Below are 16,510 nucleotides of genomic sequence, written 5' to 3'. Positions count from 1 at the left end.
CAGGACTGCAGGTCTGTAAGCCTCATCTATGCACTGAAACAGTTAATATCTCACCCGGGGCCTGCAGATGCTCATGTGATTCCTGCCGTGTCGCAGCTGAAGCAATTGTGGTGATGGATTTTTCAGGCTGCCCTGGCGGCTGTGTCAGGATCAGCCCCATGGCCGGTCTCTGGCCCCTGCTGCGTTCAATTCCAGGCACAGGGCCACTCTCTGTGTGGGCTACAAGGCCGCCTCTGGTCTCAGCCACATGATCTCGTGCAGGGCCACACTGGGGGGAAATGGCTGAGATCTCAGCCGGAACACACCACGGGCTGATGGCCTCCCCTCCCCCTGCCTGGCAGCTGCTGGTGCCCGGCTCTGCTGGGACAGGGCTGGGCAGGGTCCCTGAGAAAGGGCCCAGAACTTTGGCAATGCCCATCCTGCCTGGTGCCTGGCTGAGACGGGAAACAGGCCGGCCTTGTTACCTGTTCCCAGGCTGGAAAGAAAAGAGAGCTCTTCCTGGGGTTTGTTCATTTTTAACATGTGTGTTCATAGAGGCATGTTCAGCTTTCTAGTGGTTTAACAAGGTGTCAGTATTCAAAACCGGTCACTGATTGCTGCTTTCAGGCACAGAGGAAGCTCTCAGCAGCTCTTCTCAGAATAATCATTTCTATGGGTGGCTTCTTCCCTCCTCACCAAATGTCAATTAATGCAAAACCATCACATAAGGGAACAATTGTGACACTCTGGTGCCCCATGGAACCAAGTGTCCCTCATGACACTGCAGGATCTTGTGTAAGCAGGGGTCCATTGTGACACTGCACCACCAGGGAATCCATTGGGGCACTCTGGGCCCTCATGGAGCCAAGGGACCACTGTGACACTGCGTGACCTTGTGGAACCATGGAGGCCATTGTGACACTGCAGGACCTCGTGCAATTATGGGGCCATTGTGAAACTGCGGGGCCCCATGGAACCAAGGGGCCAATGAGTCCCTTAGAGGGACACCGTGATGGCCCCTTGGGACCCAAGAGGCCATCGCGACACTGTGGAACCAAGGAGAGCATGGCTGCACTGCGAGAGCTCATGGAACCATGGATCCATTATGACACTGAAGAGCTCAAGGATCCAAAGGACTTTTTGACACCAAGAGGTCTCATGGGAAAAAGGGGCCTTTGTGACACTTTAGGGCCTCATAGAACTGGGGCGACCAAAATAGCTGCAAGTGTTGTTCTGCTGGAGGGTAGAAAAGCTCTGCACAGGGCCCTGGACAGGCTGGATCCAGGGCCCAAATCCAACAAGGTGAGGTTGAACAAGACCAAGTCCCAGGTCCTGCACTTTGGCCACAACAACCCCTGCAGTGCTACAGGCTGGGGACAGAGTGGCTGGACAGCGGCCAGGCAGAAAGGGACCTGGGGCACTGATGGACAGCAGGCTGGACATGAGCCAGCAGTGTGCCCAGGTGGGAAAGAAGGCCAATGGCTCCTGGCCTGGATCAGGAATGGTGTGGCCAGCAGGAACAGAGCTGCTGTGCTGCCCCTAACCTGCCCCTACTCTGCACATAGACATTGCTGCAGCTGCTCCAGAGAAGGGGAAAAAAGGGGGATCTCCTGTGAAAAGTTTGCTGGGAGATCCTTTAGTTCATTGAAACCCACTGAGAGAACAGCTCTTCATTGACACACTTTGGGGCCACAGCAATGATGGAGAGAAACAAAAAAGAAGAAGTGACATAAACAATGGTCCTATTGTGTGGACAAGATTAATGGACTGAAACAAAAGTAAAAAAACCCCACAAGAAAAAAAAACTACTATCAAAAATGACTTTTATTATAAGTGATTTACAGAAACTGGCCAGCAGTTCAATGTTTCTGAAACCATTCAGTCATCAGTGTCCACACTGCAGCCTTGAGCTCCTGGTTCCTCAGGCTGTAGATGAGGGGGTTCAGGGCTGGAGGCAACACCGAGTACAGAACTGACAGGGCCAGATCCAGGGATGGCAAAGAGATGGAGGGGGGCTTCAGGTAAGCAAAAAAGCCAGTGCTGAAGAAATGGGAAACCACAGCCAGGTGAGGGAGGCAGGTGGAAAAGGCTCTGTGCCGTACCTGCTCAGAGGGGATCCTCAGCACAGCCCTGAAGATCTGCACATAGGAGAAAACAATGAACACAAAACAGACAAAAGCTAAAAAAAATGGAAAACACAAGAAGCCCAAGTTCCCTGAGGTAGGATTTGGAGCAGGAGAGCTTGAGGAGCTGTGGGATTTCACAGAAGAACTGGCCCAGGGCATTGCCATGGCACAGGGGCAGGGAAAATATATTGGCTGTGTGCAGCAGAGCATTGAGAAAGGCGCTGGCCCAGGCAGCTGCTGCCATGTGGGCACAAGCTCTGCTGCCCAGGAGGGTCCCGTAGTGCAGGGGTTTGCAGATGGACACGTAGCGGTCATAGCGCATGACGGTCAGCAGGGAAAACTCTGCTGAAATGAAAAAGACAAACAGAAAGAGCTGAACAGCACATCCTGAGTAGGAGATGTTCCTGGTGTCCCAGAGGGAATTGTGCATGGCTTTGGGGACAGTGGTGCAGATCATGCCCAGGTCGCTGAGGGCCAGGTTGAGCAGGAAGAAGAACATGGGTGTGTGCAGGTGGTGGCCGCAGGCTACGGCGCTGATGATGAGGCCGTTGCCCAGGAGGGCAGCCAGGGAGATGCCCAGCAAGAGGCAGAAGTGCAGGAGCTGCAGCTGCCGCGTGTCTGCCAATGCCAGCAGGAGGAAGTGCCTGATGGAGCTGCTGTTGGACATTTGCCGTGGCTAGATATGGGGATCTCTTCATGGAGAAAAGCAGAGTAAAGTGTTAGAGGAGAAATTTGTAACCAAAATCAAAGCCATTTCCTATACACCCTCCTCTGTAACACACATGGATTATTTTAATTATTAATTAACAGGCTTCTGTATTTAAGAGTTCTCAGATTTTCTTTTTGAGCTCTCCCGATTTGTCTCCTGGTATTCTTGGATATCAGAAACCCTCTACATTGTTTCTGCACTCAGGGAGAACAGAGCAAGTTCTGTGAGACAAAATAATGAGAGGAGAGTGAGGGCAGATTGTCTCTCATTCTGACCTATTCAGAATTTCTCTGGGCTTTAACCTTTCTCACTTGGAGAGTGATCATCTTCCCATGTTTTCCCTAAAATGTCACGAGGTTCTGCTGAGAAGAGATGGATCCACCACAGCCCAGCTCCACATTTGTAGCCAAGGACTCATGTTGCTCATTTAACCAACCCAGCAGCATTTTCAGTGTCACAAGACCTCTGCCTCTCCCCATCAATCTTATAACTCAGAGATGCTCTAGGACAGGTTTGCACCCTGGATTGAAGCTCCCAGCTTGGAGACTGAAATCTCAGAGACTTCCAAGTGTCCTTCTAATGGCATTGGATGAAGGGAGATGCAGCTCCTTCCCTGGCTGCCCTGACAGCATTGCCCAGAGCCGGGCACTGGGGACAGCGTCACCCTGAGCCAGCTGTGTCCCCTCCAGAGCCCCCAGGGCCGGGCAGCTGCTCCCAGCCCTGTGCTCTGCAGGGGGAACTGGGCCCGGGGCTGCAGAGCTGCCCCATGGCTCTGCTGCAGCTCTGCCTGCACAGGAGGGGCTGCACGCCTTGGAGCCCCGGCCCTGAGGGCAGAGGCTGGGCTGGGGCACAGGAGGGAGGGGGCTTGTTCAGAGGGAGGGGCTGCACTGGAGGGGATCCTGTGGGCATCTCTAAGCTCTCCCTGCCACAGCATTGCTGGGTTTTGTTTTCTCTCATTGCCCAATCTTCTCTCTGCTTCCTGGAGATTTCCCTCCTGCAGCTGTTTCCCTGTGCCTGATCTCTCCCTGCCAGCACTCACAGACCCCTCAAATCTCTGTGCCCTCTCCTTGGCCCTACAGGACCCTGCCTGTTTGCAGGGCACTGGCTGGGACAGGTTCTGTTTGCAGGTGGGAAAAAGGACAGCTCAGACTGAGCCTGATGGGTCCAGCAAAGGGGATGCTGGTGCTGTCCATGGGCAGAGTTGCTGAAAATACATTAGGGATCTCCTGTGAATCTACGGAACACTAAAATAACAGTTCCAATGTCTCAGGAACTTTTTAAATTTCATAATTATTAATCCATAATCAATCTTTATTATTAATCCCCCCGCTCCCTGCCATTCTTCAGTACTAGGAAACTGAATACAAAGTCTTTGGAAATGTCCTAATTTTTAAGGAAATCCTTGCATTGGAAATATTTTATGACTGACCAGCATTCCTCAGCATGTCAAAGCTTCATGAGCATTTCTCCCACCCCTGCACCAGAAATATTCAGAGTTTTACTCAGAGAGTCTGAAGGCATTGGGATGTTCCAGCTTTAGGAGATGGCTCCAGGAGCTGCAGCTGCATTGTCCTGCAGCCAGAGGTTCCTGTGCCAAGGGCTGGCAGTGATTCTGCCCCAGGCACTTCTCAGCACCTTCCCAGCCCAGACTGATTGAAGCTCTCTGTGCCTCTGTGCTGTGCCCGGGGTGGCTGCAGGCAGTGCCCCAGCCTGGCTGGGCTGGGAGAGGAGCTGGTCCTCAGCAGAAATGTCTTTTTGAAGCTCTTTTTGGTTTTCAAGGAGCTGCCTCTGTGCCAGGAGCCCAGCCCAGCTCAGCAGCACAGACACAGCACAGGGATTTTAATGACCCTCTCGGGGTTTTGGTGTTGTTTACTGTGGAGAGGTTGGTTCAAGAATGGCTTAAAGAAAAAGGCCATGAGACATACAATTGAGAGAAAAGTAAGAGGTAAAAGTAAAAGCAGTTTCTAACAGCTCTCAGCCTTCTGATTAGTGTAAACAATTAGACTCTCTCAGGCATCATTCTATAAACAATAAAGTTCTCAGCTTGTCTTCCCATGGCAAGCAGAACACCGTCCTTGGGAAGGCCTGTTATCCTGAGAACAGATGTAGAGGTTTTGGGAACACTAGTTTCTGTTTTAGTTTCTGGTTTCTGTTTTGGTTTCTGCTTATGATAAACAATTGTAGGTATTCTAAAACAAAAGGTGTGGTTAGAGTTTTCTCTGTTAGCATATCATGAAATTGGATTACAGAATATTCATGAAGTTCGTTAGTATTGTTATATAAGGTGATCGATTGATCAATAAAGTCGAGTTTCGATGCATAAAGTATGGTCGATTCTCCCTTCATTCTCCAACAGTTTACATCAGACTCAGTCCCTGAGAGAGTATTCAAAAAACCTCTCAAGAATTCAAAGTTAAATTGAAACTCCAAAGTTTCTTGAAGTTTAAATGGGTTCCACTGAGGGACACAACTGAGAAAGTGTCCCCAGGTTCCACAAAAAACAGAACACTGGAGGCAGTGATGACAGCTGGGGACAAACAAGGCCAAGGTGTCTCTGGTGCTGAGCAAAGCTGGATGTGTTTGAGGAATGCAAAGCGCCAAGGCCTGAGCCCCAGCCCCTGGCCAGGCAGATGCTGTCCCTCCCTCCTTGCTCAGGGCTGTTCCCAGGATGGGCACTGGCATGTGGGGATGTGCAATGGCAAGGGCAGGAGCATGGGGTGGCCCCTGCCAGGCTGCTGAGGAGGGACAAGGAGGCAATGAGGCCCCAGGCCTGCAAGGGTCACTTGTCTCCTGCTCCCACCTCAGGCCCAGGCCCAGCAGCCATGGCCAAAATGCTGCCCAAGGTGGCTCTGGCAGGGCTGTCTTGCAGCTGCTGCACATGCCTGTGCCCTGTGCAGCCCAGGCTGTCCCACGGTGTCCCTGCCCTGCGCCTCTGTCCCTGCAGGCGTCCCCCGGCTGCCCCACCTGGCTGGGCCCTTCCTTTGCTGACAGCTCTGCCTCCTGCCTGCCTCTGCCTGCCCACACAAAGGTTGGGGCTGACCCAGGCTCCTTCTGAGGGCCGTGTTGCACCCCAGCCCTGCCCTAGGAGGGAAATTCCTTTCTCTTTGGGTCCCGTCTGGCCCTCCCTATCTGCCCCTTGCATTAATTCTTTCTTTCTCTGTCTATTCTCTACTATGTTAAAAGGATCCACCATCTCTGAAACCACCCTTTAGTCCCTCCCAGGCCTCTCCTCTGCTGTCCTCAGTCTCTACCCCACTGAGCACAGAGATGCTTTGTCCCTATCTTGTGGTCATGTGCTTGACGCCTCCAAACCCCACCTTGGGAGATCTCTCAGCCCTCTCCAAGGTGTTGGCAAATGAAAACTTTCTGCTCATAGACTAAGAATATCACCTCAGGACAAGACCCGTCAGATCTTTGTGTCCTGGCTACTTTTGTCTTGAAGCAGAATTTGGATAGACAGATTTTTTTAGGCTGAATTTCCTTGGATAGACAGAATTTTTTAGGCCAAATTTCAGTTTTGCCCATGGGCACTTTGATGTGAACAATGATTCTCTTCCATTGGAAGGAAAACAGAGGCCCGGTGTTTCAGGGGCAGATGAGCAGCAGCCACCAAGAGCCAAGGCGAGCCAGACCTTTCTGGAATTGCAGCTTGTGCCGGAGAGAAATCCTTGGATACACATAATTTGGGAGGTAGAATACAAGTTTTGACCACTGGTCCCTTGATGAAAAGGCCATTTCTTTTCCATCTGAAGGAAAGCAGAGAGGCCCCAGGGTTTGATGGTAGATAAGAAGCTGCCCCTGGGAGGCCAAGCTAGCCAAACTTGTCTCTCCTGGCAGCTTTTGATTGGGAGCTATCCTTGGATATATGAAATTTAGGGGCCAGATCTCAAATTTGGCCATGGCCCCTGGACAAGGAGACTGTTCTATTTCCATGGGAAGGAAGGCAGAGAGCCCCAGTGTGTCAGGGGTAGATGACAGGAGGCCATCAGAGCCCACAGTGCCAGCCAGAGCTGGCAGGTTTTGTCTGGGAGAAACCCATCATGAAGTCAATATTTTAGGAGGAGTAGCAATTGTGGCCAAGGAGGAATAAGAAGATTCTTTTCCATAGGAAGGAAAGCACAGAACCCCAGTGCTTCAGGGGCTGATGAACTGCAGGCAGCAGAGACCAAGGCCAGCCAGACCTGTCTGTAATGGCAGCTTTTGTGTAGGGGCACTAATTGGATATCGGACTTTTTGTGGTGGAAACACAATTTCAACCATGGGCACCTGGTGAAGAATGGTTGTTTTCCTTAGGATGGAAAGGGCAGAGCCCCAGTGTTTCAGGGCAGAATTCTGGCAACCACCAGAAGCCAAGGCCAGCCAGACCTGTCTTTAATGAGAGATCTTGTCTGGGAGAAAAAACCCTTGAATGCAGGAATTTTGGAGAACAAGTACCAGTTTTGGCCATGGGTGCCTGTGCAGGAGGGACGATTCTTTTCCATAGGACGGAAAACACAGAGCCTCAGTGTTTGAAGGCAGGTGAGACCCAGCTCTCAGGAAGACAAGGTCAGTCAGACATGTTGGAAATGGCAGCTTTTATGTGGGAGAAATCCCTGGATATTGGGAATTTTGGAGGGGGAATCCTGTTTTGGCTATGGACGCTTGAATGAGAAGGGCAGTTCTTTTCCATTTGAAGAAAGCCCAGAGCCCCAGGGTTTCAGGGCTACATGAGAAGAGACCCTCGACATGCCAAGGGCAGTTGGAGCAGTCAGGCCAAGCCAACCAGACCTGTTCCCTGTTCCCTTGTTTCCATGGGGCCCTGCAGGGTCACAGTGGTGGTGTCATATTGGATTCTTGGTTCCATCAGGCCCAGATGTGTCACACTGGCCTCTTGTTTCCATGGGGCACCAGAGTATCACAATGGTCCCTGGCTTCCATGAGGCCTTGCAGTGTCACAGGGGTCTCCTTGGTGACAGAGTGTCACAATGGACCCTTGGTTCCATGGAGACTCACAATGTCAGAAGGGTCTCCTTGGTTCCATGAGGCCCTGCAGAGCACCTTGATTCAACGAGGCCTCCAAGTGTCATCATGGCCTCCAGGATTCCATTAAGCCCCACAGTGTCACAATGCACCTTTGGTTCCATGGGCTCCTGCACTGTTCCATGAATCCTTAGTTCCATGGGGCCCTGGAGTGTCACAATGGAATCCTTGGTTTTCCATGGTGCCACACAGTGTGACAACTGCCCCTTAGCCTGCCAAGACCCCACAGTGTCACAATGGTTCCTTGCTTCCATGAGGCCTTGTAGTGTCACAATGGTCTCCATGATCCCATAAGGCCTTGCAGTGTCACAACAGACCATTGGTTTCATGGAGCCCCACAGTGTCACTGTGGTCCCCTTGGCTCCACAAGGCTCTGAAGTGCCACAATGGCCCTTTGGTTCCACAAGGCCTCCAAGTGTAAAAATGGCCTCCATGGTTCCATGAGGCCCTGCTGTGTTACAATGGCTCATGGTTCCATGAGGCCACACAGTTTAACAACGGACCCTTGGATCCATCAGGCCTTGCTGTGTCACAATGGACTTGTGGTTCCATGAGCTCTCACACTGCCAGCAGCAGTCTCCTTGGTTCTGCAGTGTCACCATGGACACTTTGTTCCATGAGGGTCCGCAGTAGAACACGCTCACCTTGGTTCCTTGAGGTTCTGCAGTGTTACAATGGACCCATGGTTCCACCAGGCCTTGTCTGTGTCACGATGGCCCCTTGGTTCCAAGAGGTTTCTCAGGATCACAATGGTCTCCTTGGATCTGCAGTATCACAACAGACCATTGGTTCAATGTGGCCCCAATGTGCCAAAATGGATTTTGGTTCCATGGGGTTCTGCTGTGTCACCATGGACCCTTTGTTCCATGAGTTTGCACAGTGTCACAGCTGACTCCTTGGTTCTGTGAGGAACCATGGTCAGCAAACCTCTGAAATATCAGAATAAGGCTCCCTAACACTAATTTGCTATTTCAGAGGGTGTCATTTATTCAGGCCTGAGGTCTGGTGAGGGATAACTGCTAACTTTACATGGACATGTGATTCTACCAGTATGTTGCTTATACACAGTCACTAAATGCGAATTACAATTTACTCATTTTCATAAAACCCACCCCAAGTTCCCACATTCACTCCTTGTTTTCTCTATCCCTGCACCCTTGAGCCAGATGTCTTCTCTTCCAACCATCCTTGCTGGGAAAGCAGCCCCTGCATGTCTTGTTCCTGTGCTGAAAGTTCACAGGCAGGGTAAAAATGGAATGAACCCTTTTGGTATCAGCCCCAGCCTTTGTGTGGGCAGGCAGAGGCAGGCAGGAGGCAGAGCTGTCAGCAAAGGAAGGGCCCAGCCAGGTGGGGCAGCCGGGGGACGCCTGCAGGGACAGAGGCGCAGGGCAGGGACACCGTGGGACAGCCTGGGCTGCACAGGGCACAGGCATGTTGACAGTACAGAATCTCATGGAACCAAGGGGCCATTGTGGCAATGTGGATCCAAGGACACCATGGAGACACTCTGGAACCTCATGGAATCAAGGAGACCATTGTGAAACTCAGAGACCCTATGGAACCAAGGGTCAAGGATGTAGATGTGGGGCCATAGAACCAAGGAGCCATTGTTACACAGGGGGGCCACATGGAGCCGAAGGGACATTGTGACACCTCAGGACTTTGTGGAACCAAGAAGCCATTGTGACAATGCAGGACCTCATGGAAGCAAAGATCCATTGTGACTCTACAGAAGCAAAGAGAACATTGTGACAAGGAGAACATTGTCACACTAGAGGGACTCAGGGAACCAAGGAGTGGGGCCCGTGGAATCCAGGGAACATGGAACAGGTCTTGACTGTTTGACAGGCTTGGCCTTCTGGGGGCCACCTGACAGGTCTGGCTGACCTTGGCATGTCAAGGGCTGCTTCTCATTAGCCCCTGAAGCACTGGGGCTCTGGGCTCTCCTTCCTATGGAAAGAACTGTCCCTCTTTCCTGGTGTCCATGGCCAAAATTGGGATTCTTTCTCCTTTTTTCCTTATATGCAAAGATTGTTTCCAGATGAAACCTGCCAGAACAGACAGATCTTTCTGGCTTGGCTACCCTGAGTCCATCTCTCATCTGCCTTTGAAACCTTGGGGCCATGTGCTTTTCTTTCCTATGGGAAAAAAGCACTTTTCATGTCCAGGTCTCCATGGCCAATGCTGGGAACCCACCTCCAGAATTCCTTATATCCAAGCATATACCCCAGACAAAACCTGCTAGAAGATACTAGAAGATAGAAATCTGGCTGGCCTTGGCTTCCTGAGGGCTGTCTCTCATCTGCCTTTGAAACACTGGGGTTCTGGGCTTTCCTAATGAAAAGAACTCTCCTTCCTGGCCAGGCACCCACAACCAAAACTGAGACTCCACCTCCAAAATTCCCTATATCCAAAGATTTGCCCCAGATGAAAGATTTCAGGAGGTGTCTGGCTCTCTTGGCCCATGCCTGGCCACCTCTCATCTTCTTCCAAAACACTTGGCTTTGCACTTTTCTTTCCTCTGGAAAAACCATCCACCTTGACCAGGTGCTCATGGCTGAAACTGGGATTCCACCTCCAAAACTCTATCCATCCAAGGATTGCTCCCAGGTGAAAGCTGCCAGGACAGACAGGTCTGGCTGCCCTTGGCCTCTTGGGGGCTGCCTCTCACCTGCTTTTGAAACACTGGGGCTCGGTGCTTTCCTTCCAATGGAAAAGAACTATCCTTTTCATCAGCATGTCCAGGGCTGAAATTGAAACTCAGCCCCCCAAATTCTGTATATCCAAGGATTTCTCGGTGACAAAAGCTGCCTAGAAAACAGGTCTGGCTGGCTTGGCTACCTGGGAGCCACCTGTCTACTCTTCTGTCTTTGAAACATTTGGGCTCTGTGCTTCTCACCTTCTCATCCTTCTCACCTAAGCAAAAATGGCCAAATGTAGGGTTCCACCTGAAAAATTCCCTATATCCAAGGGTTGGTCTCAGACAAAAGCTACCAGGGTAGAGAGGTCTGGCTGGCCTTGGCCTCTGATTGCCACCTTTCATCTGCCCCTGAAACACTGGTGTTCCATGCTTTCCTTCCTATGGAAAAGAACCGTCCTTCACCTCCAGGCAGGCATGGCCAAAATTGATATTCTGCCTCTTAAACTCCAAATATCTGGAGATTGCTTTTTACCAAATAGCATATTTGCTACCAAGCCCTAGGACTGACTGGCAGGGGCTTCTTCCAGTCAGGTCTGTTATGAAGCTGCAAGCATTTCACTGGCCAGATCCTGAGGGGGTGTGGAGTTCAGACCAATGAGAATATCCACACTGGTCTTTCAAATGTTCTCTATAAAGGGTAGCCTGGAAAATAAACTTCCTCTGTGCCACAAGGTCATTGAGATGAGTTGTCTGGGTCTCCGTGCCCCTCACCCCCCACACATGACGTAACAATTGCTCCCAGATGAAATCTGCCAGCACTGTCCAATATGTCTGCCCTTGGTCTCCTGGCCCTGGTTGTTTCTTTCCTGTGGAGACCACTGTGATACTGTGGGGCCTCATGGTACCAAGGCCATCACTGTGGCTCTGCTAGGCCGTCTGGTCCCAAGGGGCCAGTGTGAAGCAGCAGGGCTTTGTGGAACCAAGAGGCCATTGCTGCATTCCAGGGCTTTGTGGAACCAAAGGGCCTTGTGATCCTGCAGGGCACCATGGATCCATGGAGAGCATTGTGGAATTGCAAGGCCCCATGGAATCATGGAGACCATTGTGACACTGTGGGGCCCCATGGAACCAAAGGGCCACTGTGACCCTGCAGGGCCTCATGGAAGCACAGGGCCATTGTGACACTGCAGAAGCAAGGAGAATATTGTGACACTACAGGGCCTCATGGAACCAAGGGAACATGGAACAGGTCAGGCTGGTTTGGCTTCCCAGGGGCCACCTGACAGGTCCAGCTGATCTTGAAATGCTGGGGGCTGATTCTCATCAGTTCTTGAAGAACTGAGGCTCTGTGCTTTCCTTCCTATGGAAAAGAGCCAACTATCTTTCCAGGTGCCCAAGGCCAAAACTGATACTCCCACAGAATAATTCCCTATCTACAAGGGTTCTCCCAGACAAAAGCTGCCAGGACAGAGAGCTCTGGCTGGCCTTGTCCTCTGCTGGTCAACTCTCATCTCAAGGAAGCCCTGAGGAAAGTATTTGAACAGGTTTGACCACTGGAACATCAATGAGTCTGTCCTCCTCAGAAAAACTCAAATGATCTTCTGATCATATGTGCCTTTTTTATTTCATCGTGTATTATGCATGAAATATTATTTTCAGTCAGGCAGTATTATTCTTCTAACTCTACCAGTGTTATCTGACACAAAACACCTCCTAAACATATGGATCCAAGTCACCTGTATAAGCAAACACAAGAAAGAATCCAGCAGGAATGATTTGTCCCTGCTCCCATCTGTCCCATCTCCTCAGGAGCTGGAGGTGCAGCCCCAGCACTTGGCAGGGCTCAGGGGCTCACAAGCTCAGCTCCTACCCAGAGAACTTGCTGACCCTGGGATGCTCTTCTTGGCCCCTGCACGCTCAGCCAGGCTGAGATGGACACTGATGGTTTCTGGGCCAGGCTCTCTGAGCCCAGCCCAGCTCCCTGCAAGCTCTGCCAGCTGCCCTGAGCTCTGGGCAGCACCAAGGGCCTCTCCCCAGCCCAGCCCAGCCAGCTCTGGCCCCACAGCTCTGCTCAGGCCAGACTGCTCTGGGCACTGCCCCACGGTTTCAGCCCCTGGCAGGGGCACAGCAGCAGCTGCAGCTGCCACAGGACTCAGCCCCAGCCATGGGGGAATGTGCCTGGCCAAGGGAAAGGAGGCTCCCTGGGTGCCCTGCTCTCCTCTGCAGGAGATGCTGAGAGCTCTGCAGCCCCTGCTGCCATCCCATCTGCCCAGGGCAGCACAAGAGCCCTGGCCTTGGGGCCCTCAAGAGCTGCTCCTGCTCCAGACCCAAGGCCCATCCCAAAGCTGGGGCAACCACAAAGCTGTGCCTGTTTCTGCTCATTCCTGCTCTGATCAGGATGGATCTTCAGCACCTTGGAGTTTCCCATACGAATTTTGCTTCTCCAGAGGCTTGTTCCATCTTCAGCTTTTCAGTTCAGGAATTCAGAGCTGGAGGGCTCATTAACATTTTAAAACACTCTGACAAGACAAGCCCTTAGGAATAATTTCATTTAAGGTCTACAGATTTTTGTGGTTAATTAGACAGATTTCAGAGTTGTATTTGAACTGAATCTACTATATTGAAAACAATGCAAAGATAGTATTTTTTCCTGTTAATTTTCTTTTCCTGTTTGTAGATTGATACCAGCAATTTCCTGTTGATATTGATCTTAGCACATCCTAATGCAGTGTGAATAGACATGAACATCAGGACTCTTTGTGGCTGACAATCAATCAGACTTTTTCCCGATCCCCCCCCCCACTATTTCCCTCATGCAACCCCTAGGGCCCTGAGCAGCCTTGTGCCAATCTGAGCTTCCTCCGCTGCAGGCTGCACCTGCAGCTTTCAGCTCCTTTGGCATCAACTCCCACCTTCTTTTTTGCAGAAGAAGCTGCCTGAGACACACAGGGGGTCTGTGCTGTCCATCCCCTCCTCACTGGCACTGCCAGGCTGGGATGAGGAGCCCCTCAGCCTTCCCTGCTCTGGGCTGGACAAGCCCAGCTCCCTCAGCCTCTGCTCACAGCCCAAGGGCTCCAGCCCCACCTTGGAGGCCCTTCCCAGGCCCTGCTCCAGCTGCCAGACATCTTTCCTGCCCTGGGGACCCCAAACCAGGCCACAGTGACCTGGATAATTCACATCCTTGATGTCCTGGTCACACAGCCCAGCCCCTTGTACCTGTGTCAGGTTTTGGGGTTGATCTTGTGGAGTATCCTTGGGGGAGGCTGCAGTTCCAGGTGGGCCAGGGGGATCCCAGGGGACAGGGACCCTGCTGGGCATGAACAGCTTTGGACTTCTGGAGGGAAACTGTGAGGGGGGTCTGGGGCAGAGTGACCAACCCAGTGACCTCACACAGCCCTCCTGTGAAGTCACAGCCTGCTCTGTGATGTCACAGCCTGTTCTCTAATGTCACACAGCTGGTCTCTGATGTCACAGCCAACTCTGTGATGTCATTGTCTGCCCTGTGATGTCAGTCCTCTGCCCTGTGATGCCACAGCTGATGTTGTGACGTCACAGTCTATGATGCTGTAGTTGCCCAGTGACCTCACATAAACCACTCTGTGATGTCATAGCCCACTCTGTGGTCTCATATTACCAGATGATAAATTGTCTGCACCAGGTGAGCACACACAATGCTGGTTCTCCAAAACCCCAGGCCTATGGAAACCACACAATGCCCATTGTGTGAGAAGGGGAACTGAAATTCACCAGCCTCAGTGTCCTGCCAGCTCAGCCAGGCCCACGGGAACATTGGGACCCACAAGCACCAGGGACCACCAGAGAGACCCCCAGGACAGGAGAATGCATGGGTAAAGGGGAGGGGAAATATGTTAATGATTTTGGGGAAATTATTACCATATGTGTGTCTAGTCCAGGACAATCAATGAATATGTGTGCAAAATACAGAATATAAACAGAAACTTTCCAGCACTCAGCATGCATGGCTTTGGGAGGAGCTATCCCCCTGTGGATCTGGCCAAATAAAGAATGCTGCTTCTTAATGCTACATTGGGGTTATGGAGTTTTATTATTTTGCCAAGTTTTTGGTACCACTCCCACTCCCAAGCAAAACTCTGTCTCCTGCTCTTCACAAACAGAGAAGGGCTGGTGGGAGATGTGGTGCTTGGAGGCTGCCTGAGGGAAAGTCACCATGAAATAATCAACTTTCCAATATTCTGTGAAAGAAGGAGGGGCAGCAAGAAAACTTCATCACTGGAATTATGCAGGGCAGACCTTGGATTCAGGATGCAGATTTGGAGAGTACTGAATCAGGTACTGATTTTATAAGGGAAATAGTCCTTAAAAACAAAAGTGTCCAGGAAGGATGGAGACACCTCAAGAAAGAAAACTTGAGGGAGAAGGAGCAGCCTCTGTGCTAAAGTTGAGCCAGCTAATTATTGTCCTGGCTGGGCATGGATCTTTTGTGGGAACTGAGGGAAAAAAGAGGGTGCATCACCTTCGGTCAGAAGATCAGGCATCTCAGGAAGTGTTTAAGGATGTTGTTAGGTCATGGAGAAAAAAAAGTAGAGTGATGAAAGCTCAAATAGGACTTAACCTGGCCACTTCTGGGAAAAAGAAAAAAAACTTGTTCAGAAATAAATTACTAGCAAAAGGAGGGATTAGGAGAATATCTGCTGTCTATTTGATGCAGTGGGGGAATGATGGTAACTAAATATAAGGAAAAGGCTGAGGTGCTTAACATCTTGCATGTCTCAATTTTCAACGATAAGACAGGTTTTCCTCAAGTGCTCTCCTGAGCTGTAGATGGGTACAGGGAGCAGAAGAGCCCCCTGTAATCCAGGAGGAAGCAGCTGGGGACCTGCTGAGCCACTCAGATGCTCACACGTGTCTCTGGGAGAGAATAGGATCCATCCCAGAGGAATGAGGGAGCTGGTGGATGAGCTCCCCAAGCTGCTCTCCATCATTTACCATCAGTGCTGGCTCAGCAGGGAGGTCCCAGAGCAGTGGAGGTGCCCATGTGAGCCCATCCCCAAGAAGGGCTGGAAGAAGGAGCTGGGGAACTCCAGGCCTGTCAGCCTGACCTGGGTGCCTGGCAAGGTTATGGAACAGATCACCTTGAGTGCCATCCCAGGCCACCCACAGGATGGCCGAGGGATCAGAGCCAGCCAGCGTGGATTTCAATATCTGCTCTGATGATCTGCATGAGGGGACTGAGTCCAGCATCAGCAAATTTGCAGATGACACCAAGGTGGGTGTGAGTGTAGATCTGCTGGAGGGTAGGAGGGCTCTGCAGAGGGCCCTGGAGAGGCTGGATCCAGGGCCCAAAACCAGCAAGGTGAGGTTGAACAAGACCAAGTGCTGGGTCCTGCACTTTGGCCACAACAACCCCTGCAGTGCTACAGGCTGGGGACAGAGTGGCTGGACAGCAGCCAGGCAGAAAGGGACCTGGGGCACTGATGGACAGCAGGCTGGACATGAGGCAGAAGTGTGCCCAGGTGGACAAGGAGGCCAATGGCTCCTGGCCTGGATCAGGAATGGTGTGACCAGCAGAAGCAGGGCACTGATTCTTCCCCTGCACTCAGCACTGGTGAGGCCACACCTGGAGCGCTGTGTCCAGTTCTGGGCCCCCAATTTAGGAAGGCCATGGAGGGGCTGGAGCGTGTCCAGAGAAGGGCAACAGGGCTGGTGAGGGGTCTGGAACACAAGTCCTGTCAGGAGTGGCTGAGGGAGCTGGGGTTGTTTATCCTGGAGAAGTAGAGGCTCAGGGGAGACAAGGCAGTGTCAGGGCACAGGTTGGACTTGATGATCTCCATGGCCTGTTCCACCCTTGCTGATTCTGGGATTCTCTGGAACCACCCTTGGAGCAGTTGCAGGAGGAGCCCTGGGCCTCCTCTTCAGAAGCTCCAGCAGCCCAGGTCCCTCAGCTTCTCCTGCCAGCCCCAAAGCCCATCCTGTCAGTCCTGCAGAGCCTCTGCAGCTCCTCCTCACTGCCCGCAACAGGGAGCCCCAGAGCCAGACACAGCAGCCCAGATGTGC

The 16,510-nt window shown here is 51.8% G+C and overlaps 1 protein-coding gene across 1 annotated transcript in view; it reads right to left on the bottom strand.

The window, feature by feature from the left end:
• Positions 1-219: 219 nt before the first annotated feature.
• The window catches only part of LOC128947319 (uncharacterized protein DDB_G0271670-like), a gene marked incomplete at its 5' end in the record, with an annotated part of 51,399 nt that continues 35,108 nt past the window's right edge, over positions 220-16,510 (bottom strand). Inside the window, one exon of the mRNA XM_054291572.1 lies at positions 220-268. Coding sequence (XP_054147547.1) covers positions 220-268 — 49 coding nt within the window. The remainder of the gene's footprint in view (positions 269-16,510) is intronic.

Source organism: Melozone crissalis, unplaced genomic scaffold, assembly GCF_028551555.1.
Source record: "Melozone crissalis strain CALT ecotype California unplaced genomic scaffold, PUWL_Pcris_2 ptg000096l_1, whole genome shotgun sequence".
In the NCBI taxonomy this organism is placed as follows: domain Eukaryota; kingdom Metazoa; phylum Chordata; class Aves; order Passeriformes; family Passerellidae; genus Melozone; species Melozone crissalis.
The sequence above is the reverse complement of the archived record's forward strand: the minus strand, read 5'-3'. Positions and strand labels throughout refer to the sequence as shown.